Source organism: Mesocricetus auratus, unplaced genomic scaffold (genome assembly GCF_017639785.1).
Source record: "Mesocricetus auratus isolate SY011 unplaced genomic scaffold, BCM_Maur_2.0 Super-Scaffold_100676, whole genome shotgun sequence".
NCBI classification, from domain to species: Eukaryota; Metazoa; Chordata; class Mammalia; order Rodentia; family Cricetidae; genus Mesocricetus; species Mesocricetus auratus.
In genome coordinates, this window is record NW_024429266.1 from 61,582,162 (window position 1) to 61,605,322 (window position 23,161).

Below are 23,161 nucleotides of genomic sequence, written 5' to 3' on the forward strand. Positions count from 1 at the left end.
TGTGTGTGTGTGTGTGTGACACATGTGCTCACTAGCATGCACACTCACATATGTGTGAAGGTCAGAAGTCTTGATCCTCAGGAAACCCTGTTCTTTTGAGATAGGGTTTGTCTCTGGCCTGGAGCTGATTATATGGCTAGGATGGCCAGTGAGAACTCAGGATTTTCTTTCGCTGTCTCCCAGCACAGGGATTGCATTTTTTATGTTTGTCACTTGGGTTCTGGGGGATTCTACGGGCTGGAGTCTAGTCTGAATGAAAAGGAGGAAGTGAACTGAGCACCAGCATCCATCTCCCAGCTTTCTGACTGGGATGCCGTGTGAGCAGGCCTTCCCACCACAATGGACTGTACCCTTAGACCGTGAGCCAGACTTTGTTAAGTGACTTTTGTCAGGCGTTTTGTCAAAGCGCCACCACAAGTGACAAATAGAGGCTCTCGTCCTTCAGAGGGTACCCCAAATTGGCCAACGCAGAGTAAGGGTCATTTAGAGCCCAGTTAGAAGTGGAAAGTTACCATGTGGAGCATGGCCTGTGTATTCCTGTAGGAGGATCATGGCAACAGCTGTGGCTTAACTTAGACACCTGTGGCATCCTGCCATCTAGCAGGCAGGAAATCTCTACCACTTAGACTCCAGGTGGAGGAAACGATCCATGACCCATTTTTCTGGGTCGCCTGGACACTGGTTACTTGAGAGCATATGTGGATGCATGGCAGATGAGTCCTGCCGTGGGCTGCAGGGCAGCATCTGCTGTAGCAAGGCTGGTCAGAATGTGCTCCAGCAGCTCACACGGCAGCCTCATCACAGAGCACTCTTGTCAAGTTCACGGCTACCAGGCTGTGGACATACAGCTTCTGGCCGCTTTCAAATATTGTGCGTCTCCCTTGACCTGGGCATCTTCTGGTCGCCACAGGAACCAAATTCATTTTTTTTCTTTTGGACCTAGATCTAAAATGTGAAATACAACAGCTCATGAATAACTAGGCTTTCACAGTAATACAGCAGGGAAAAAAATTATAAGTTGTGCCTCTGTATGTTAGGAATCATTTCCAACTTAACTGTTTACCAGACAGCAATTAACTGTAAGAGGCAGCCATATTAGCGACCTGGCTTCACATGAATACACGCACTGGGCTTGCCGAAGGGGACACCGGCACTTCCTGGGATTCTAGGCATTAAATGCTTAAATTAAAACATTAAATTATTTATGTTTAAATATTTAAAGTGTGTGTGTGTTTGTACACACGCGTGCTCGTGCAGTAGGGTCAGGAGGTCATAGTCATCCTCAACTATAGTGAGTTCAGGGACAACCTGGCTACATTAAAAATGTCGCTATCTCAATGTCACAGTTCATGTTGGCTGTCAATCGGCATCACCTAGGAGACAAGCCTGTGGGCACATGCGGCAGAGTTTCTTGGTTGGGCGAGTTGAGAAAGGAAGACCTAGCCTAGATAAATACGTATGGCAGCACTCCATGGGCTGGGGTCCTGGATGGAAAAAAAGGGAGAGGCAGGTGGATTCCAGCCTTCTCGTCTTTCTGCTTCCTGGCTGTGAACAAAGTGTGACCATTGACCAAGGACTGCACCTTTGAGCTGAGCCTGAACACACCTGCTTTAAGATGGTTTGTCAGGTGTTTTGCTGTAGCCAAGAAGTAATTTAGTGCACTCGAGAATCTTCTTATTCTGCAGGTGAGAAAACTGAAGTAACAGGGAACTGGCCAGACCCATTTGAATGAAGCTGGGTGTGGTGGCAGATGCCTCTAACCCCAGCCCTCCTACTTGGAGATGGGAGGCAGACACAGGACATTCCCTGGAAGCACACAGGCCCGCGGTGGAGAACCACAGAAGAGCCTGCTTCCAACAAGGCAGACGGTGAGGAATGACTGCGGTTGTACTCTGACCTCCACATGCATGTCGTCGTATGTGCAAACCCACACGGCCGTGCATAAATACATGCATGCACACATACATCCTACATACATATATCACACAAGCCCAGGTCATACACACATACATGTGTACACACGTGAGTGTGAGCGGTGAGCTCTTCCTGGGCTGCAACCTGTTCCCCTTCCCCCTACATTGTTTCCCTGAAGCCCACAGCCAGGAAAGCAAGTCCAGGCACCTGTGAACCCAGCTCTATGACACAAGTGCTGAGGCCCCGCTGCCTCCTCCCCTGTGAGGTACTCACTTGAGCAGATCCTTTTCCTTGTTGAGGTGCTGGAAGAAGGAAGGCTCACAGATGAGCTGGTTCTCCTGGCACACTTGCTTGCAGGACTGCCCAGGCTCTGCCAGCTTCACCTGCAAGGCGCTCAGGGGAGGCCACATCACCTGGCCATGGCAGAAGTCCTACAACCACAGGGAAGCCGTCATCAGCTAGGGGACCCAGGACACATGGGGCAGCTTCAGCCCAGCAACCAACCATGGGAGGCACCGTGCTCAGAAAGAATGATAAAAGGACACACCCTTGGGACAGGTTGTGACCTCTTAAAACACCAGTGTCCAGGCTGAGGATGTGGCCCAGTTAAAAGAAAGGGCTTCTAGCATACATGAAGCTGTGGGTTCTACCCCTGCACCAGATAAACCAGGAGTGGTGGTATACACTTATAATTTCGGCTCTTGAGAGGTGGAGGCAGGAGGATCATCAGAAGTCTAATGTCATCTTTAGCTATAAAATGAGTTTGAGGCTAGCCTTGGCTAGAGGCTCTGTCTCAAGAACCACCCACACACACACACACACACACACACACACACACACACACACACACACACTCATTCCCCGTGAGGGCCATTCTCCAGGGCCATTGCCACCTTTGCTCTTGGATTCTCTGAATACTATACATAGTTCATGCCTGCACTAAGCCATGGGTAGCATAGTTCTGTGGTCTGGATGCTGTTACTAAGGGTAACGGCATGACTGCGCAGACTCACGGTGCATCAAATGGAAGTGCAGTCCACACTAACGGCCACGGTCCTTTGCCTTTACAGTGCATACAAAGCTTGCATATGACAGCTGCCCATCCATCAGGATAGCTGTCACCGACAGAACCAACAGGTGAGAGACACACGGGCACGGGAAAACTCACACTGTGTTCTTGCTGGTTAACTGTACTTTTATTTAAGTCCTCAGGAGTGAATGGGTACTTCTCACAGCCCATAAACATTGTAACGAAGAGAGTTTCAATTCAGCATACGTGAAGCCTCCTAGGTGACTAGACAGCAGGGGAGTTATATCAACTATTATGCTTTTCTCCTTGCTGTGATAAAACGCTGACAAATGCAACCTAAGGGAGAAGCGTTTGTTTTGGCTCTCCTGGTGGTCCAGCGGAGGTGGGCAAGCCAGCTAGTTGCTCAGCTTGCCTTCTCTCTTTTACCCAGTTCATGGGACAGTGCCACCTATATTCAGAATGGCTCCTCCCTCTTCTGTTAAGCCTTTCTGGAAATACCCTCATCAACACACCCAGAGGTGTGTTTCCTTGGTGATTGTAAATCCAACCGAGTTCACAATTAGATAACCACTCATTACGACAGGCAATACACAAGGACACCCAGACCAGAATGCAGCTGAATCAGAAGACAAGTGAGAATTTCTCTGCCTCTTGAATTTGGTGGCTACAGTTTGACCTTTAATATCCATAGAGGCCCATGTGCTCAAAGCTTGGTCTCCAATGAGGCACCCCTGGAAGATGTTGGAGCCTTTGGGAAGCTTAGAGCCTTCAGGATGTTAGGAGCTTGTCCTTAAGGGGATGTAGGAGTCCCTCCCTGTCTTTCCAGTCATGAGTTAAGCAGGTTTTTGTTGTTGTTATTAGCGCGTGCGCATGTGTGTGTGTGTGTGTGTGTGTGTGTGTGTGTGTGTACATGTGGAGTCCAGAAGAGGGCACTGGACTCACCGAAGTTATAGTTAGTGACAGGCAGTTACAAGCAGCCTCAGTGGGGTTGGGGAACTGAACTCGGATCTTCTGCAAGAGCAGTAAGTGCTCTTAACCACCAGGCCTTCTCTGAGTCCCCTAGCTGAGCAGTTTTGCTTTGAGACATGCTCAGACGTGCTACTTCCCACAAACCACAGCAATGAGGCCCTGTCACGGATAGGAACCTTAAACTGAGCTGAAAGAACTCATCCCTGTTCTGAGTTCATCATCTTGGGTATGTGCGATGGCGGTGGCGGGCTCAGCACCATACCTACATCGGCCTGGGGAGGCGGGAAGCCTGCCTGCAAGGCTAAACGTTCAGATTCTGGCTTTCCCAGCTTCCATCTTCTCCTTGGGCAGCCACTGTATCCTTGCACCTGGTGCTTCAGAACAACTACAGTTTCCTTTCTCATTCATTCTTACCTTCCTAAAAAGTTAAATTTGAAGTTGTGAAACCAGACGGGCCAGATCTGAAGCCCGATCGGGCTGTGGGCACAGGCCCTGGTCCTATCCACTCCCTCCCTGCTCACCTGTGCTAACAGAATGAAGGAGCTCAGGAGAGATGACTGAATCCCTGTAAGCTCCCAGGGAGAGGTGCCTCCCTCCCCCCGCACACCACGGCAGTTTTCAGACAAGGCCTGGAGAAGCTGGGCTTCAGGGATGAATGGTCACCCTGCGTCCATTCTGGAGCAGGGCAGGAGTGGCTGCAAGGTTCAGACAGTGGGAGCTTCCCTCGAGGCTGCGCGGCGGGGCTGATGTGACAGCAGCTGTCTTCCTCAGGGCCCTCCCACTCACATGCCTAGCTCAACTCTGCACAGAACCAAAGGGCCCACAGGTACCTGCCCCTCCCCTTCACGATGCTCTGGCATCCCCTCAGGAGTCTGTTCTAGTGGCCAAAAGGTCCAGGAATAGTAAAAATAGCCTAGAGAACCATACAGACAGCTTGAAGGGAACAATTGATCAGAGGTGTTGTCACAGAAAGCATGGGGGGAGGCTGGTCCCAGTGGGGGACTTCATGGACGCCTTGAAGCTCCCTCCACCTGACCCATATAGGAAATGGGGACAGTGACTCCTGCCCTTCCTTCCCGAGCAGTTCTGAGGATGCAAGGGAGGCGAGGTAAGAGGGTTGCCGAGGGCAACAGTGCCATGCACTGCAGTGAGGTTGAGTCACTGGGTCACACCCACAGCTTAGCTACGGCAGCACCTCTTGGCCCAGCTGCTTGCGGGGCACAATGGGAATGCAAGTGCCGGGAACCAGCCTCTTCTCGCCCACAGGTACGATGGTCAGTGGGCGACCAGGAAGCTAGATGGACGTCTTCTCTTTTGTTCACCCATAGCCCAGGCTACCAGCAATGCAGGCTGCCTCACTCTCTCATGCCAACTGCGGCTTCACTTGTTCATTTCCCCATCCATTCATCCATCCATCCATCCATGCTACAGATCCTTGCTAGGAGACAGGAAAGTGTATGTGCATTCACAGCTCTATAAACGGTCATTAAGGTCTCATGTAGGGCACCAGAAACAGGGACGTGAAGGTGGGCACCTGGCCTTGTGGGTCCAGTGAACACTATAGCAGTAAAAAGTTGGCCCCTTCAGAACTTCAGAACAGCGAACTAGACTCCTATGTACATGGTGAAGACCACCTGGGTGCTGGACAGGGCTGGCTCTACAGGGAGGGGAAGAGTAGTAGAGGCAGCAATCAGAGGCAGCTTCCAGAAGATCTGAACTTCTAGGCTGGGTTCTATAGCAGTGCACCGGAGATAGCGACTTACCACTAACAAGGCATTCTGCAGCTAATCGGTGTGCAGTAAAGAGCTACCGTATGGGGCTGCATGATTTTGGCTTCCTGGAGGCTTTGATAGGAGTAAAGTAGAAAAAGAGGCTATTCCAACCCAATGAGGCATCTCTGCAGCCAGAAGGAGGGATAGACAGTCATTGCCAATCTGGTTAACAAGCTCACTTGGGGCACACACCATCTGCATTCCTCTCTCACAGTCTTTCTGCTATCAACGCTCGTGTTTCCCAGTGTGTCTGGCTATTCTGAAATTGTTATGCAGTGACTAGAAATCAAGAGTTCGCCAACAGTCAAAAGCAATGCTCTCTCCCTTTCTGTCTTCTGCCCCCCCGTATACATATATGTGAAGGGTAGAGGCCAATGTCTGATGCTCCTCTGAATGGAATGGCCTTCTACTTTTGTGGGGCTCATAAAGTAGGCAAGGCTATGTGTCCAGTGGACCCCAGGGATCCTCCCATCTCCATCTTCCCAGATCTGGGATTACACGTGCACACTATCAAGCTAAGTGTTTTCCTCTAGGTTGGGGATGGAATTCAGGCCCTCACACCTGTGTGGCACACATCAGACAGATTGAGCCATCTCCCCCTGCCCCAAAGCATGTCTGAGTCCAAGGACTGTGAGGGAGACACTGGTGCTAGCCCTGTAAAGGAGGCTCAGCAGGAGCACAGAGGAAGGTGCTTCACCCAGGGCCCCAAGAGCCCAGGAAGACTGGGGGCCTGTCCTTATGAGGGGAGCACTAAGTGGGATTGACCTGACGCATCCTCTGCTATAGCTGAATCAGGTGGGAAGGCCACGTGCTTGGTACAAAGTAGAGGCTTCTGAACAAAAAAGCCAGTGACAAATGCCAAGTGTGTGTGACAGGGTCTTCTCCATTCTATCTAGACCAATCTCTCTCTCTCTCTCTCTCTCTCTCTCTCTCTCTCTCTCTCTCTCTCTCTCTCTCTCTCTCTCTCTCTCTCTCTCTCTCTCTCCCTCCTCTCCTCTTTCTCTCTCTCTCCTACCCCTCTCCCTTCTTCCCCCCCTCCTCTAGCTCAGGCTGGTATTGAACTAGTAGTAATCCACCTGTCTCAGCCTCTTGTGTGCTTGGCTAAATCCTGTACATAGCATTTCCAAGTCCTTGGTTGACAGTGCTGTTTGGGAAGGCTGTGGGACTTTCAGGGAGTACAGCTTTCCCGGAGGAGGTGGGTCATGGGGGCAGACTTGGGGGTTTTATGATCTGGCCTTGCTTCCCGTTCATTTTGTTCAGTGTCATCAGTCATCCCATGTTCTCACAACGATAGACTGCTCCTGCAAACTGTGAACCAAAATCTTCCTCCCACGTTCCTTGTCTGGTATTTGGTGACAGCAATGAGAAGCTAACACAGTGCTCACACATGCTAGTCAGTAGAGCCGACACCAGGGCTGCACATGAATCTTCTACATTTCACACTTGACCACTGGAGTGTATGCAGGAGAAACTAAAACCCATGTCCATAGCAAAATCGCAGTGAATATCCCTCCCAGCACTGCCCACCCTGCAGTCAAAAGGTGGGGACAGTAAGTCTACCAACCAGAAGTGGACAGAGGCACGGAACAGCTGTATTATGAAGCTCCCTTCAGCAGTGAAAGACCTGAGTTCTCTCTCATGCCTTCAGACTACTGAAAGAAGCCTGGAGGCTTCCGACTACTGGGCTTTTATTTTGCAACTCAATTATGTAGATCTTGAGCTATGTGAACTCTCTGTGGCTATTAATGTGTTGGGATGTCAACAGGTTTTGTTGAAGAATTAGGTTGGTCCCTACTGTGAGATTTCATAAAGAAGTAACTTAATTGCAGGGGCAGGCTTTTTTGTGTGTGTGGACTTGTCACAGAACACGGGGCATGGGGGTCAGGGGACAATTTGTGGGGTTGGTTCTCTCCTTCTACCATGTGAGTTGTGGTGCTAAAACTGGCTGGTTTTATGTTATCTTGACACCAGCTAGAGTCATCGGAGAGTGAGGAGCCTCAATTGAGAAAATGTCTCCATAAGCTTCTTCTACTATAAAGTGTTTTCTTAATTAGTGACCACTGTGGGAGGGACCAGGCTGTGGTAGTGGTGCCATGCTTAGGCTGCTGGTCCTGATTTCTATAAGAAAGCAGGCTGAGCAAGCCACAGGGAACAAGCCAGTAAGCAGCATACTTCATGGCGTCTACATCCAGGTTCCTGCCTGTTTGAGTTCCTGTCCTAGCTTCCCTCGATGGATGATGGGCTATGATGTGGAAGTGTAAGCCAGATAAACCCTTTCCTCCCCAAATTGCTTTTTGGTCCTGGTGTTTCAATGCAGCAATAGAAACCCTAACCAAGACAGGTAGTTGGGCTCAAAAGCAAGCACTTTTACTTACTGAGCCATCTTGCTGGCCCTGGATTGGGTTTCATGTTTTATAAATTACGTCTATGAATTGAAAACAATGCTTTTATTGATCATTTAGGAACACTTACATGCTTTGTGCTTTGTAAGGAACATTTTGAACAAAAGATTCCCAGACTTTCCTTTTTTCTTTTGTTTGTAGTGACACAGGGTGTCTTGTGCAGTACAGCTGGCTCCAAACACAGGAGCCTCTTGCTTGAGCCTCTCGAGGGCTGGACATTGGTTTCTGGGCTCCCAGCAAAAGAAGGGCTGCCTGGGTCAGACACATAGCTTGGCCTTGAACGCGGATTCGCCGACCCTGCACAGTGGGTAGGGTAGCATTGGCACTGTTGCAGAGAAAAGCAGAAATGGTAGATAGCCTGATGCAGGCTGTGAACTCAGGCCAGCCCTGCTTGCTATTACCAACACAGTAGGGAACAGGGAGGCTGGGTGGCCAGCAATTTTATCTGTTTCAAGTCAGTGTCCTACTTTACCTCTTTGCAATGCCTTTTCTTTGCAAACAGTTCTTACCAAAAGCATTATGGGATGGGGGTGAGCCGGTACAGAACCTGCCAACATGCACAAAGCTCTGGATTCCATCCTACGGATGAATAAATGGGGCATGGTGGTACACACCTGCAATCCCACCATTTATGAAAACACAGGAAGACCAGGAGTTCAAAGTCACCCTTGTCCACATAACAAGTTCAAGGGCAGCCTGAGATACATGAGATGCTGTCTCAAACCAAACAACAACGTGACTGCAACTGATCACCCTGTATGCGTATTTAAACAATTTTTTAAAGTTAGTTTCATTTATTTTGTGTACATCCAATTGTATGTGTGTGGGTGCATGTGCCACAGTACATCTGTGGAAGTCTATTATCTCCTTCCACTAGTTGGGTCTTAGGGATCAAACTCAGGTTGCCAAGTTTGGCATCAGGAGTTTTTACCAAATGAGCCAGGGCTCTGGCCACATTCTGTATACTGGAAGATCTTTATAAAAAGCAGAAAATGACCTGTTTCCCTTCTCCAGCTGCTTTCTTTCTTCTGGAGGTAAATCCCTAACTTCCCCCCAAAACAACACAGAATGGGAACCTTCACAAGCCCTGACACACTCGGACGGGGAATAGTCACAACCGACCTTCCATCACTGGGGATTTTTACTCTCATGCTAACTCCTCATCAACTGGGGCCAGTCCTTCAGAGTGTTCATTTCACAGACAGCAAGCCACCACAACTGTCTCAGTGCAGTGGCCAGGGCATTGGTGGAGAAGAGCGAGTATTTCCTGGACCCAGCTTCCTCCTGTGGGGAGAGGGCATGTATCCCAGCTGGCTGGGTGCGAGGTAGGCTCCCAGCAGTGACTCTTAAACTGTACCCTGAAACCTGGGGTGATCTTAAAGGTTGTCAGTTTAGACTCATCTGCTTCCTGCAGCTGTCGGGAGTGTGTGTGTGTGTGGGGAGGGGCACACTCTTGAAAGAGTTCTGGGATAAAAGTGCCCATGTTTCGTGTAGCTTACATGGAGGACTCTGGAAGCTGAGCCCTGACTAATGAAGGCTGCAGTTCCAGGTGCGGGAATCTTTTCCTCCAAGCTCCAGGCTTCCTACCCCTGCCAGGAGCACACTCTGTCCACCCTTGCTGCTCTTTGAAGATACTCTGGAAACTACAAAAAAATAATGAATGTTCCAAGCTCTAAGAGGTAAGGCTTGCAGCTAACAGGAGACTTGATCTGATCCAAAGGGGTCATGGATTCTATCGCGCACCAAGGGAAGACCTTGGGTCTGAAAGAGTTCCTGAGATAAACTAAAAACAGCCCCCATTATTGCTCATGTATGAGAAGTTAGGAGGATGTCTTATAAGAAATGCCCAGAGATGGTTCACTCAGTGAAGTGCATGCCTTCCAAGCACGAGAGTCTGAGTCTGGTCACCAGAGCCCACTTTAAAAAGCACATGTGTATAATGCCAGCACTGGGGAAGCCAAGCCATGGGACATGTGCAATCCTGGCAAATGTATGGCACTAACATGGCTTTACACCAAATCTTCAACAAATCCCGACTGTGTGTCTCAGTTCCCACTATGCGGTCGCTGACACATCCTGAGCCTTACTGCGTGGACTGAGAGAGTACACAGACTCTGTGATGGTCAACACTGTCAACTTAGTAGGATCTAGACTCACCTAGAAGACAAACTTCCGGGCATGTCTGTGAGAGAGTTTCTAGACTGGGCAAAGTGAAGTGAAAAAGCCCACCCTTAAATATGGGTAGACCGAATAAAAAGGAGAAAGTGAATTGAGCACCAGTGTCCATTGCTCTGCTTCCTGACTGTGGATGTCATGTGACCAGCTGTTTCATGCCCCTGTCTACCCACCCCACCACAACAAACCATACCCCCGAGCTGCGAACCAAAATAAAACCTTCCTCCATTTAGTTGCTCTTGAAAGGTATTTTGTCACCGCAATGAGAAAAGTAACTAACACAGCCTGTACCAGCAGTGGATGCCTGCAACTGTGCATAGTACCAAATCCTTATGCGCCGACTTGTCGATACACCTATGATGAAGCTTAATTAGACACAACAGGAGACCAATAACTAAAACTAAAGCAGAACATTAGAACAGTCTACTGCAGTAAACATGAGAAGAGTTTCTTCCACTTGCAAAACATTTTCTTGTACTGAACTGATATTTTCTACTTAGTATTCTGGGATCCTGATGTGGGAAAGCAAACCCTTGGAAAGAGAATCCATGGATGGGGAGGGCGGTGTACTGCACGTGTGAGTACACACTGACACAGAATGTGCCAGAGTTATGACAGTGCTATCCTTTCTGTGTCCTGGCAAGACTGGATGGGATAATGACAAATGCTGAGTGCCCCCTGTGTATAATTACATTATACAGTATACATTACAGTATACCACAATAGAGCATGGCGTGTTGAGCAGTACTGGCGAACCTGCTCCTCCTAAGTACGGTGTCATGCTTGTTTTTAGTGCTTCCTGGGTACTGGCTCATACAATGCTCCCATGAACTTTTTTTTTAAACTAAGGTACAGAGAACCTTAGTTAAATGCCCAACTCTTAGAAACAAAAACTCATGGCACTGGGAGTTGGACCCAGGTGGCTGGACCTCGGAGATGACTCAGCTGCTGAAAACGTTGTGCAAACATGAGGACCCAAGTTCAAGGGAAAGGCTAGACTTGGTGGTCAGTGTTTGTAATCCCAGCACTGGGATTATGGACACAAGCACATGCCTAGGACAGCCAGTCTAGCCTACTTGGTGAGTTGCAGGCCAGTGGGAGACCCTACTTCAAAGAAAAGGGTGATCAGCACCTAAGGTATGACACCTCAGGTAATCCTTTGCTTTCTACAGATATGTGTGTACACACGCCATGTGCACTGCATACAGAAATGTGCATGCACACACATACATGTGCACACACATTTGCAAACACGTGCACATGCACCTGCACACACATGCATGTCAAGTCACCCATCTCCTGTTACCTAACTGGTCTTCCACAGCCCAGCTGACAAGATACTCTGGGCCCAAGCCCCAGAGGCCCAGCTTCCCCTTAGAAATGTCCAGGGATGGTAGCCTATGTTTAAGTTTTGACTCTACCATTTCTATTTTCAGCTCTAAAGCTCTTATCCCCATTGTGCAAAGGTCCCTTGTTCATCCTTCAACATTGGTTTGACCTATAAAGAGAACCTCCTATTTCTGGACTGGACAAGAAGTTCAGATTCCCTTACCACGGGGGTCCTGGCTGTGTCTATTTCTGGGTCTGGGTTGCTTTTGAAGCCCAAGGAATTAAAACATCACAAAGGATCACAATGACAGTTGTACTCTTCACCTTTGAGAGCACATGCCCGGGTTTCACAGAAGGTTTCTTTTGAAAGGAGGCCCAGTTTGAAAACCACTCGAGAATACCAACACGTTTAGAGTGGCTGCATTTGTACTCTTCAAGTGCTTGGAAAGAGCAGGTTTGATCCCTGCACTTGTGTGTGAGTATTCATGTGTGTGTGGAAACATACAGGTGTGCATATGGAGGCCACAGGACAATGTCAGATGCCATTACTCAGCTCTGGCCACCTTGTTTTTAAGGTTGTCTCTCACTGGCCTGGAGCTTCCCAACTCTTATAGGCTGGTTGGTCAGTGAACCCCAAGGGTTGCCTCTCTTCACTTCCTTGCTGAGATTACAAGTATGTGATTCATGTCTGGCTTTTAAAATGTGGTTTCTGGGGCTCAACTCAGATCCTCACACTTGCAAGGCAAGCACTTCACTGACCAGGCTATCTTTCCAGATCCTAATCCTTGCTTTTTTGGGGGAGGGTTACAAGTAAGGGGTGAGAAATGAAGGGTAAAAAGAGACACTTGTCTGCTCTTCATCCTTCCTGAGTCTTCAAGGTTTTCTGCATCTGCTCAGAGTACAAGCCAGTGGTCAAATGTCTTATTCTCAGTGTCCATATGACCTTTTGTTGTCACAAAGGGCATACTCCAAGGAAGACTAGCTGCCTTGGCAGCCCATGACAGTGAGACATTTAAAAATGACAATAAGTCATCATGGAGCCACCTGAAGCTTTCCAAAGCAGGCAAATAACCACAGAAGCGCACCAAGTGAGAGCTGGGAAACAGAAAGGGGGGCACGGCAAAGACAGACAGACAGACAGACTTCTGATGGGCCTTACCTGCTTCTCTATGAACGCGTTGATTCTCTGCAGCATCCCTTCACACGTGAACTCATACGGCATATACGGCTCAATCTGCAGAAACAGGAGGGCACTGTGAAAGGGGCCACGGGGCAGGAGCACTTACTGATTCTCCACTGACTTGAACACATGCCCACACCTGAGCGGGAGCCTTGGCAGGTGTTAAAGCTACATACCCGGAACTGGACAGACAGGGCTCTAGGCCCTGGACAATCTACCTTCCCTCCTAAGTGGCAAGAAAAAAAAATCAACCCATCTGTGTTAAGCTGTGGTGAGGGCGCATGGTGGGAAACTGCTCGGATAGTGTAAAGTACACAGTAGGCCTGGATATTGTCACACGCTAGCAGGTAGGCATGCGGAGCAAAGACAATAGCTGTGGTTCACCAGCCTCTCAAGGCTAGGCAGTTGCATTGCGGGCAGGGATTTAGCCAACATCTGGTGAATGAATACATGGTCACTACTCTAAGGCATGGAGAAATGGCTGAGGTGAGAATGCATCCAAAGAACTCCTGTTGCAAAGACAAGGGGTGACAAGCTAAACTGAGGAACTCAGCTAGAGGCCCTGGGTGGGCAGAGGCTCCTCCCAGCCCTTGGGGACAATGTTTAACATAGCGTAGGCCTTGCTACATAGGTGAGGTGACCTTGAACTTCCGATCTTCCTGTCTCCATCTCCTGAGTGCAGGAATCAGACATTGCTACCGCATCTGGGCTATTTGGTACTGGGGATGGAACCCAGGACATCATTCATGATAGACAAGTATTCTTCCAACTGAGGTGTATCCCTTAGCCAGAGTGTGAACTATGGCGTGAAAAGACACGGGACTGGGAGCTGGGAGACAAGGTACAAAGGGATTCACAGCAGCACAAAAGCCTCGTGATTCCTATACATGGGCTTACACTATCTGTGGAAGGGACAGGAAACCCCAGAAGGTCACTGGGTGAGGGAGGGAGGCATTCTGATGGCTGCGGAGACATCTGAGAGAAGGATAGGAAAGATGGCGCTGGGCTCTGCCGCACAGCATTGACTGACACGAAGGTCACCAGCCATCCATCCAACGGCGTTGTGGGTGACAGGACAAAGAATCACCTTTGGCAGTTCCTTCTTGAGCCTGCACTTACCTGTCTCCTCACAGCACACATACACCAACAGCAATGACCCAAGGGAAAGGTGCTTGAGAGGAGAAGTAAAGGGCAGGCTGTGCCTCAGAGCTTCAACAGCTGTCCTGGGCAAACTAAAGTCCTACGGGATGGTAGACTTCCCATGTGGCGGCCAGCATCATCTAAGGTAGACAGCCCTTGTCTTCCCAGAATGGCTTAGAGGGTGCCCTGTATACAACAGGTGCTTAATCAGTGTTTACTGAATTGATCTGAAAGGTCTAGAGTGGCTACTTTAGCAAGATTCTACCTCATGTTTGGGTAGAAAAAATAAACAGCAGCTCGGGCTGCTTGCTGTGTAAGCACGAGAACCGAGTTCAGATCTACAGCATCCCTGTGAAAACGGGGTGGGGTGGGGCATGTCTGCAATCTTGGTGCTGGAGGTGTAGACAGGTGATTCCCTGGGCTCACTGGCCAGCCTGCCAGGCCAACTCAATGAGCTTTGGTTTAGTGAAAGACTATGTCTCAAGAAAAATAACCAAGTGGAGTGCCACAGAGAAGACACATGCATGTGAATGCATGTATAATGCCCCCATGCCCACAGGAACATGTACACACACACACACACACACACACACACACCCAAAATAACTTGATCAACTTTACCCATTGTATAAGGTAACATAAACAATCCAATCTAGCCTGTCTCTCCAATGACATGGTAAGATCACGTGAGTAAGTATGAGTCAAGCCAATCCCTTCATGTCTGCTACCCAGGAACACAGAAGGCCCATCAGCAAGGTCTGTAAGACCCAGACCCACATCTGCCACCAGCTGTTTTGTATATCACAGAGCCTCCTTGAAATCCTCAGGCTAGATGCTAGGTTATGGTCTGAGTCCAATACATGACACAAGCTCTGTTGACTAAGCGAAAGGGACTGCAACATTCTGCATGGGTCCCAGGCCCCAGGTCTCATACGGGCAGGCAGGGAAACAAAAACAGAAACAAGAGCAGCAACCTTCTGGTTTAAGATGGCTTTCACCGCGTCCTCCACTTCCTCACGATTGTTCAGATCCACGGTCCAGACGTGTGGCCGGCCGATGAAGACTTCTGCGTAAGGGTGCTGAGACGTCAGCTGGAAGACAGAAGGTACACTGTATCTTAATCTCACACAGGCAGGACTGCTCAGACAAAGCTCTGGGCTAGACAGAAGCGCTCCATCTTTACCAGCTGGACTTAAACAGGAGCTAAGGCGTTCTTGTTCTTCCTGTAGCCATCAAAACCTTCTCAACTAAGAACAGGTGGATGAAAAATAGTGATGGGTGGAGCTTTTTGAAGCTCATTGGAAACAAAGCAATGTCATAACAAAGAGGCTCCTGCAGGTGGTGCTGGCTTGAACTCAGGCCTCTGTAAACAGGTGTTGCCCTGTCACTAAGCCGGGCCTTTCAGGATCTAACCTCTGGGCGTGTCGGTAAGGGAGTCTCTAGATCATGTTGATTCAGGTGGGATGAAGCCACCCAAATGTGGACAGCACCATTCAATGGGCCAAGGTCCTGGACCGAATAAAGGAGAAAGTGAGCTGAGTACCAGCATCCATCTCCCTGCTTCCTGTGGGTGCCACGTGACCAGCTGCCTCCTGCTCCTGCTGCCGTGCCTTCCCTACCGAGAGGGACTGTACCCCTGAAATTTGAGCCAAAGCAATTCTTCCTTCCTTAAGCTGCCTTTTGTCAGTCACCGTGTCACAGCAACGAGGGACATAGCTAATGGACCCCTGTAGTAGTTATCCTGGGCTCTTAAGGACTACTTATTCTCAGCCAAAATTACCTCCATTAACTCAGTATCTATTCTACAGGCTAGGATGGACAGGTCATCACAGAAAATCACAATAAAGACCAAAGCCATAAGCCAGGCATGCCTGTGATTTCTAGATAGACATAGGAAAGCACAAATTCCAGGCCAGTCTGGGACTACAGTTAAACCCAGTTTCAAGCAAGCAAGCAAACAAGCAGATGCTGGAAAGTCACACAGACACGAGTAATAGTGCATATAGGGGTGACAGTAGGGGAAATTACGTCACTAGAAGAACTCAGAAGTTTTCAAATAGTTTCAGAAATAATCACAGCGATGCCAGAACATGAAGTTTATTGATTTTAAAATGTCTGTGTATGGGCACATCTATGTGTGTGTATGCACAGGTGCAGACAGTTACCTACCAAAACCAGAAAAAGTTTCAAGATCCCTAGAATTGCAGATATAGGCAGTTAGTTATGAGCTGCTTGACCTGGGTGCCAGGAACCAAACGCCAATCCTCTATAAAAGCAGTACGTGTTCCTAACCACTGAGCCATCCCTCCAGTTCCAGAACATAAAATTTATAAAGACAGGTTAGAATCAGAAAAGTAAGGAATGAATTTCCCCCCCTGAAGCTTTTAAGATCCCAGTGGCCAGGACAGACGAGATAGCTCTGTAGGTAAGGCACTTGGGTCAGGACTGATGATGACCTGATTTTAATCCCACATGGCAGCAGGGGAGGACTAGGTCCGTTCTCTGACCTCTACAGTGCGCTGTGCGCATGCACACTCCCTCCTACTGTGGCACATGGGTGCTCCCGCCTTAAAGAATAAATATAGGAGAAATGTGGTTAAAGGAGGCTGGGGAGATGGTGGAGTGCCTGCCACGCTCCACCCCCGTCCCCCGTCCCCCGTCCTGGGTTTCATTCCAGAACTATGTAAAACCAGGTGTGCTGGTGCATGCCTGCCATCCCAGCGCTCAGGAGGTGAACGCAGGAGTCATCCTTATCTACAGTGTGTTTGAAGCCAGTCTGCAGTCTGTGCGACGTGAGGCCTTGTGTAAAAAAAGAAAAAAAAGTGTGTAGCCAAAGAAACCAAGCATGCACAAGCACATATCTGGGCTACTCTGAGCTCTTCCAAGGTCTACTCTTGCTCTTTTCTTCCTGGAGTCTTCTTTAAGGTAGTGGGTTTCCACGTTTGTGGAAAAACTGCAGGTGACGACCAGGGATATATAGTGATAACAGCAGGACAGCTGTGCACAAGGACGACTTGTCGTTTCTCAAGGAACATTAATTAATTAGCTAATTGATTGAGACTGAATATATTACACATATTTTTTTTTACCATCCACTACATCACCAGCCCAGACAGCTTGTACATGTCTTCCTGGGAGTTCATGTGGATCCATGGAAAAGAATTCTTAGAGGCCATCTGAGTGCACACTGAATTGTCCAGGACTATAATAACAGTGCACACCATATATAGCAAAAAAAAAAAGTCTTTTTTTTTAAAGATAAAAATCTATGTAGTCCTGGCTGCAGCTTCTAACTCATCAGGTCGATGAAGATGACCTTGGCCTTCTGATCTTCCTACCTCCACCTCCAGATGGCTGGCATGACGAGCTTGGTTTACACAGTGCGGGGGAAGGAACCCAGTGCCTCCTGCATGAGGGGCAGACACTCCCTGTGCCTTCTCCTGGTTTATTCAAGACTTCATATCCATGAACAGTCACCATCTCAGAAAAATGTCACAGCAACATCAATGTCACTCTGGGCATTATCCTCCAGTAAAACATGCCTCCATGGGCAGATGTCACATTAACGACAGCTGTGTATGTGTGTGTGATATGGACACAGATTATACTCAGCTCTCTTTTCATAAAGTCAAACATAAGAAAACAAGGCTGGCAGAGATTAGCTGAATGTTTCCTCCCCTTTAAATACAACTGTTCATTGTCAGGAGGAAGCAGACAGCCCATCTTCTACAATAATTTTCAGTACATAATACTGAATGAAATACCTATTCTTTTTTCTAAAAATTACTTTTTACATATTTTTTACATATTATAAATTAAAAAATATTTACAAGTTCTATTACTTGCCAGTTTCACTTCTGGAGAGAAAATAAGTTCTGTTTATTCTTTATTTATTAATTTATTAGTTCATTCACTCAGGCACTCATTAACTGTATGTGTCTGCATGGGCAATGTATGTCCAAGCCCTCGTGCATGTGCGGAGGCCAGGGGAAGTCACTTGGTGCCTGGCTGTGCTGTTCTCTGCCTTACTCATCTCTCATTGAACCTGTGCTCACTGCTTTTAGCTAGACTGGCAGACCAGCAAGCCCCAGTGATCACTGGTCCCCACTGCCCAGGATAGCTTTTGCACGTGCCGGAGGCGATGCTCAGCCTGTAGGTTGGTGCTCAGGATCCAAGCCCAGGGAAAGTAAGTGTCTATCAGCAAGCGCTCTTACCCGCTGACCAATCGTCACAGCTGGAAAATGTATCCTAACGGATTTGCTGTCACTTTTGCTTCCCAGGCCGGCCTGGCTCTCTTGCTTTCCCCCTTTTCCTCAATCCCATAAGTACACAGACCCTTAGAGACTACAAAGCAGATTAGCGCCCGCCATCTCTTCATCACTGCCCTGGGTACCTCCTCTCACCAGGCACGGCAAGGCCTGTTTGGGGCAGGAAGCTAGGAGCACAAGACCCTGGGAAAGCCTCCAGGAAATTACAAAACCTTGCAGTACCGAGGCGACAGCCTTTCTTGGTTTTTCTGTGCATGCTCCCACAGCCCTCGTTTTTCAGGCTCTGTGGTCAGTGCTGGAGAGTTTGCAGGCCCACAGAGCTGTGGAAACCTTATTTGTCAAAAAAAAATCATCTCTTTATAAAATATTTTGATTCAATACCAATCCACAAGGTCTTTGGTTGGGACAGCGGGCTAATCCCTAACTCACATATTACTTATCAGGCTTCACAGACAAGATGCCTTAAAAATCATTCCTAAAATTTATATACATACATTTGTGTGTGTGTGTGTGTGTGTGTGTGTGTGTGTGTGTGTGTGTGTGTGTGTGCACATCCCAGGGCTGCAATTATGCCATATTAGACCTTTTGAGAGAATGGGCAGACTGTCACATCATTTCTGCTTTGTGGCCTTGAGAGCAAGCTAATTAGTCCATCAACTGCTAAAATTTCAACTGCCAGCTATGTCACCATTGAGTCATTTACATAGTAGTACAGCCCCCCCTTTAAGGCCCCTGCTTATTTACAAGGCTGCCCTAAGCACTTAGCAAACATACAATACGGAGCCATTACTGTTTTATTCATTTGCATTTGCTGAGGGTTACTTAATTTTATGAGTGAGGCATTTTTGATTCATTAGCCCTCTCAGAACTCTGTGTTCCTCCTTGTTAATTTATTGAGGTCTGTCTGATCTCAGCCACTTGAGTGTGTATCTGTCAGGAGATTTACTGGGGCATCCTCTGGACAAGCAGCATCTTGGGAAATACGAGAGGCGACTTCAGAACCGCTATAGTACCTCCAAGGAGATTCCACTCTCTCTTTACAGGAACCTATTAATATGGTCCCCAATATAAAGATAAAAATCTAATTTACATCAAAGTATAATGAAGCAGCTCCATTCCTCAAGTCATTCTGTGGCTTTTCTTCCCTGCTCTGAGTAGACAATGCACTCTGAAAATTTAGTCTGATGCAAAAATAAAAATAAAAATAAAGCTAAACTCAAATTTAGAAAACTCAGTCTCTTCCCTTTTCTTCAAGTGAAGGTTAAGAGAAATAGAGACAACTGCCCTTGACCAATGTTTGTGTGTGGAGGGTAGTTTAACAGAAGGGTCTAATGTACATAAAGACAGTATTGTACTATGTGACTTGGGTTAAACTTTTCCAGTTGCTGAGGTAAGAGAGATCATTTCTGAGGGTCTCTGTCTCTCTGTCTGTGTGTGTGTGTGTGTGTGAGAGAGAGAGAGAGAGAGAGAACTTTCTTGCTTAATCTCCATTTCAGGATGTCTCAATGAACCTGGAGCTTACCAATTCCATGGCCAGTAAGTTCCAGGGATCCTGTCTGCCTCCCCATGCTGGTGGCACATGCCACCATGTCTGAATTTCTCTACATCTATCATCTGTCTATCCATCCTATACGTGTGAGTGCCTGCATGTATGTATGTGTACTGAGTATACATAACTGGTACCTAAAGAGGCTAGAGAAGGCATGGATCCCCTGGAACTGGAGTTACAGTGTTGATGAGCCACTAGACATAGGGGCTGGGAAATGAATTCCAGTCATCTGCATCAGCCACAAGTGCTTCAACTACTGAGCATCTCCCTAGCGCCCTCCAGAGCAGTGGTCCTCAACCTTCCTAATGCTGCAACCCTTTAATATAGTTCCTTATGTTGTGGTGACTCCCCCCCCCTTTATAAAATGATTTCATTGCTATGGTGTAACTGTAATTTTGCTACTGTTAGGAATCATAATATAAATATCTGATATGCAGAATATGTGACCCTGTGGGGGGTCGAGCCCATAGGTTGAGAACCGTTGCTCAGAGGTTTTTAGATTAAGAGATCTGTAGACCTGTTGACAGCTCTTTCCCAGTTAAAAGCATCCTTGGTCAGGGAGACGTTAGGCTTCTGAGAGCTGTGAAAGCAGGGCATATGGCTCTTTTTGCCATGAGATCAAGGCCACCACTCCCTCTCAAAGCTGTTAGATGTTCCTCTCCTGCACGAGGCAAACTAACCTTGGCTCTCCCTTGCTCATCCCTCTACAAGTCTCTTCTTCTCCTTTCTACTTAAAGCCCACCCCAATCCGTTAACACTGAACATTCTTCCTTTGTACAACTCCAAGGTAACTCCCCTCTTTCATCCACTTAGCTTTTATTTCGGTCTCAAGTATTTCAGGTTGGCCTTGAACTTGCTATGTAGCTGATGATGACTTCAAACTTCTTGCTTTCCTGCCTCCACTTGCAAAGTGCAAGTATTACAGCTGTGAGCCACCATACCTATTCCATGTGGTGCTGGACACAGAACCCAGGGTTTCTGCATGCCAGGCAAGTGCTGTACCAACCAGGCCACAACCACAACCCAAACCCCACTCTGCTATCTCTATACATTATATGATGGTGCAGCTGTCTTTGCATGCTTCCGTATCAGATACATGGGAAACACTCTGCTAAACTCCCCCAGGATGGCAGCTAGTACCACAGGCTGTTGTGTGGATGGGCTTAGCTTCTGTCCACTGCCTCCGGCATCTTGGCCTCCTGGGGGAATACTGGGCTTAGAGAGTTGTCTGGATGAGGTCACATGAGGAGTCACTGATGACAGGTCTCCACACCCTTTCTCTCACGGTCCCATTTAAGGGCTGACAGAATCATCCCTTGCAGGTGCTTCAAGGTCTCTTCTCTCCTTATGCCACTGAGAACGAGTGCCCTTCCCAACTTCAGCACCATCACATGATTAGATGGTGGCAAATGGCAGGGGACAGTGGGCACCTCCTCAATACTGGCTGATGTGAGCACGTGACATCATTCCCTAGGCATGGGGTAGAATGTGTTTACGAGTGTCTTCTTTGTGTGTGTGTGTGTGTGTGTGTATATATGTGTGTGTGTGTGTGTGTGTATTCTAGGATTACAAGTGAGTGCTACTAGGATGTTTTTGTTTTTAAACATGTGTTCTAGGGACTAAACATGTGTCCTCCTGCTTGTGTGGAAGGTATGTTACTTACTGAAGCTGTTTCCATAGTTCCAACTTTTAAAGTGCTTACACATCAAGAGAAGTCACCAACAAATAAAACAAGAGAAAGTATTTCCAAATTATGTCTGATAAAGGATTTATATCCTAAAGATCTAAGGAACCTCTACCACTCAAAAGCAAAAAACCTTCAACAAGACCCACTTAAAAATAGGCAAAGTATTAGGTGGTGGTGGCACACGCCTCTAATCCCAGCACTCCGGAGGCAGAGGCAGCTGGATCTCTGTTTGTTTGAGGCCAGCCTGGTCTGCAGAGTGAGTTCCAGGATGGCCAGGGATACACAGAGAGACCTTGTCTCTAAAGACAAACAGGGGCAATGTATTTAAATAGACATTTCATAGAGACTTCAAAAGAACAAACGAGGAGGAGGGGGGGGGAGGAAGAAAGGCCTTGACACACAGTGGGAGAGAAGTTCAGGAAAGTGTCCCAAAGACTTTAAAAGCAACAGAACTGAGAAATGAATGTTCTAGAAACAGTTGCTGCTGTGTCACCCTAGGCTTTTCTACCACTGTGATTCCCCAGCCAAAGGCCCCGAGGGATCCTTCCTTAATGTTCCCACGCATGAGCGGCCAGCAGAGTCACTGACTGCCCAGAAACAACACGGAAGCCAATCTCATGGTTTCTTGCACACACCTGTGTCTGCCCAGACACAGACTCCTCCCACCTTAGCCGCACTGATCACCCACACTGAGCCGTAAATGACTTCTGTTTACCACTCCGAGTGAATTCCAGCCATGCTCTGTGGTGATGCATCACCCACTGCAGGTTTCATCTGCAGAGGCAAATGGAACAAGACTCCTGCGGCAGGCGGGAGCAATGAGGGGATGGCTTGACAGCATGGTGCCTGCTGAGGGTGGGCTAAAAACTCAGAGCATCCCTGCAATCAACTATGATGTCATATCTCTAGGGGCTGATGGGGCTGATGCTGTGTGTGTGTATGCGTGTGTATGCATGTGCACACACGTGCAAGAGGTGTTGTTCAGGCACTGTCTCCCTTGGTTATTGTTTTTTATTTTTTTGTTTTTTGAGACATAGTCTTTCATCAGTTTGGAACTCACCAAGAAAACTAGGCTGGCTGGACAGTGAAGCCCAGGGATCCATTGTGGCCTCCTCATCCCAGCTGTCAGCTGTGATCAGAAGACTAGAAAGAACCACCCACCACAGTTATTAAAAAGTAGAGTTGGAGCAGGGGCTGGACAGTTGGCTTAGAAGACAGGAGCTTGCTGTGTAAACACGAGGACCTGAGCGCGAATCCTCAGCATATATCGAAGAAGCTGGGTGGGTATGGCAGCCTAAGAGGTGAGTCAGGGGACCCCAGAGCAAGCTGGGGTAGTCACATCAGTGAGCTCTGAGTTCAGTGGAAGACTCTGCCTCAGAATAAAGTGAAGAGGGGACGAAGGGCCACACTCTACCCTCTGGCCTCTACAAACATGCCTGCACACATGTGCATACCTGCACATGCCACCCACCCACACATAAACACACGGTAGATGGCAGCATCGAAGGAAGTAGAATACTCTTGAGACTCACCTCTCTCAGTGTCGGCTTGCCAATGAAGAAGTCTGTGTTTTTGCTGCTTTTGGGAGGGCTGAACTTGGGGTTCAGGAAAGCACATCCATTTGCAATGGCCTCCAGGGGAGCTGGGCCCTCATAAGGGAATCCCAGCCCAACAAACAGCTGTAAGACAGGAAAACACATCACATGAACATACCAATCACAGGAACATATCACATGTCACTGCCTC

General features: G+C 48.1%; 1 protein-coding gene across 11 annotated transcripts in view; it reads right to left on the bottom strand.

The window, feature by feature from the left end:
• The window catches only part of Mgat5 (alpha-1,6-mannosylglycoprotein 6-beta-N-acetylglucosaminyltransferase), a 282,174-nt gene that overhangs the window by 6,884 nt on the left and 252,129 nt on the right, over positions 1-23,161 (bottom strand). For 10 of the 11 annotated variants that reach the window (XM_040738099.1, XM_013120397.3, XM_005079882.4 and 7 more), the window contains 4 exons: positions 22,948-23,094; positions 14,886-15,002; positions 12,751-12,825; positions 2,188-2,345 (listed from right to left, as the gene is read on the bottom strand). In XM_040738099.1, coding sequence (XP_040594033.1) covers positions 2,188-2,345; positions 12,751-12,825; positions 14,886-15,002; positions 22,948-23,094 — 497 coding nt within the window. Of the gene's footprint in view, positions 1-2,187; positions 2,346-8,117; positions 8,413-12,750; positions 12,826-14,885; positions 15,003-22,947; positions 23,095-23,161 lie in introns of those variants that run through there. The other variant, XM_040738103.1, reaches the window with a different exon arrangement.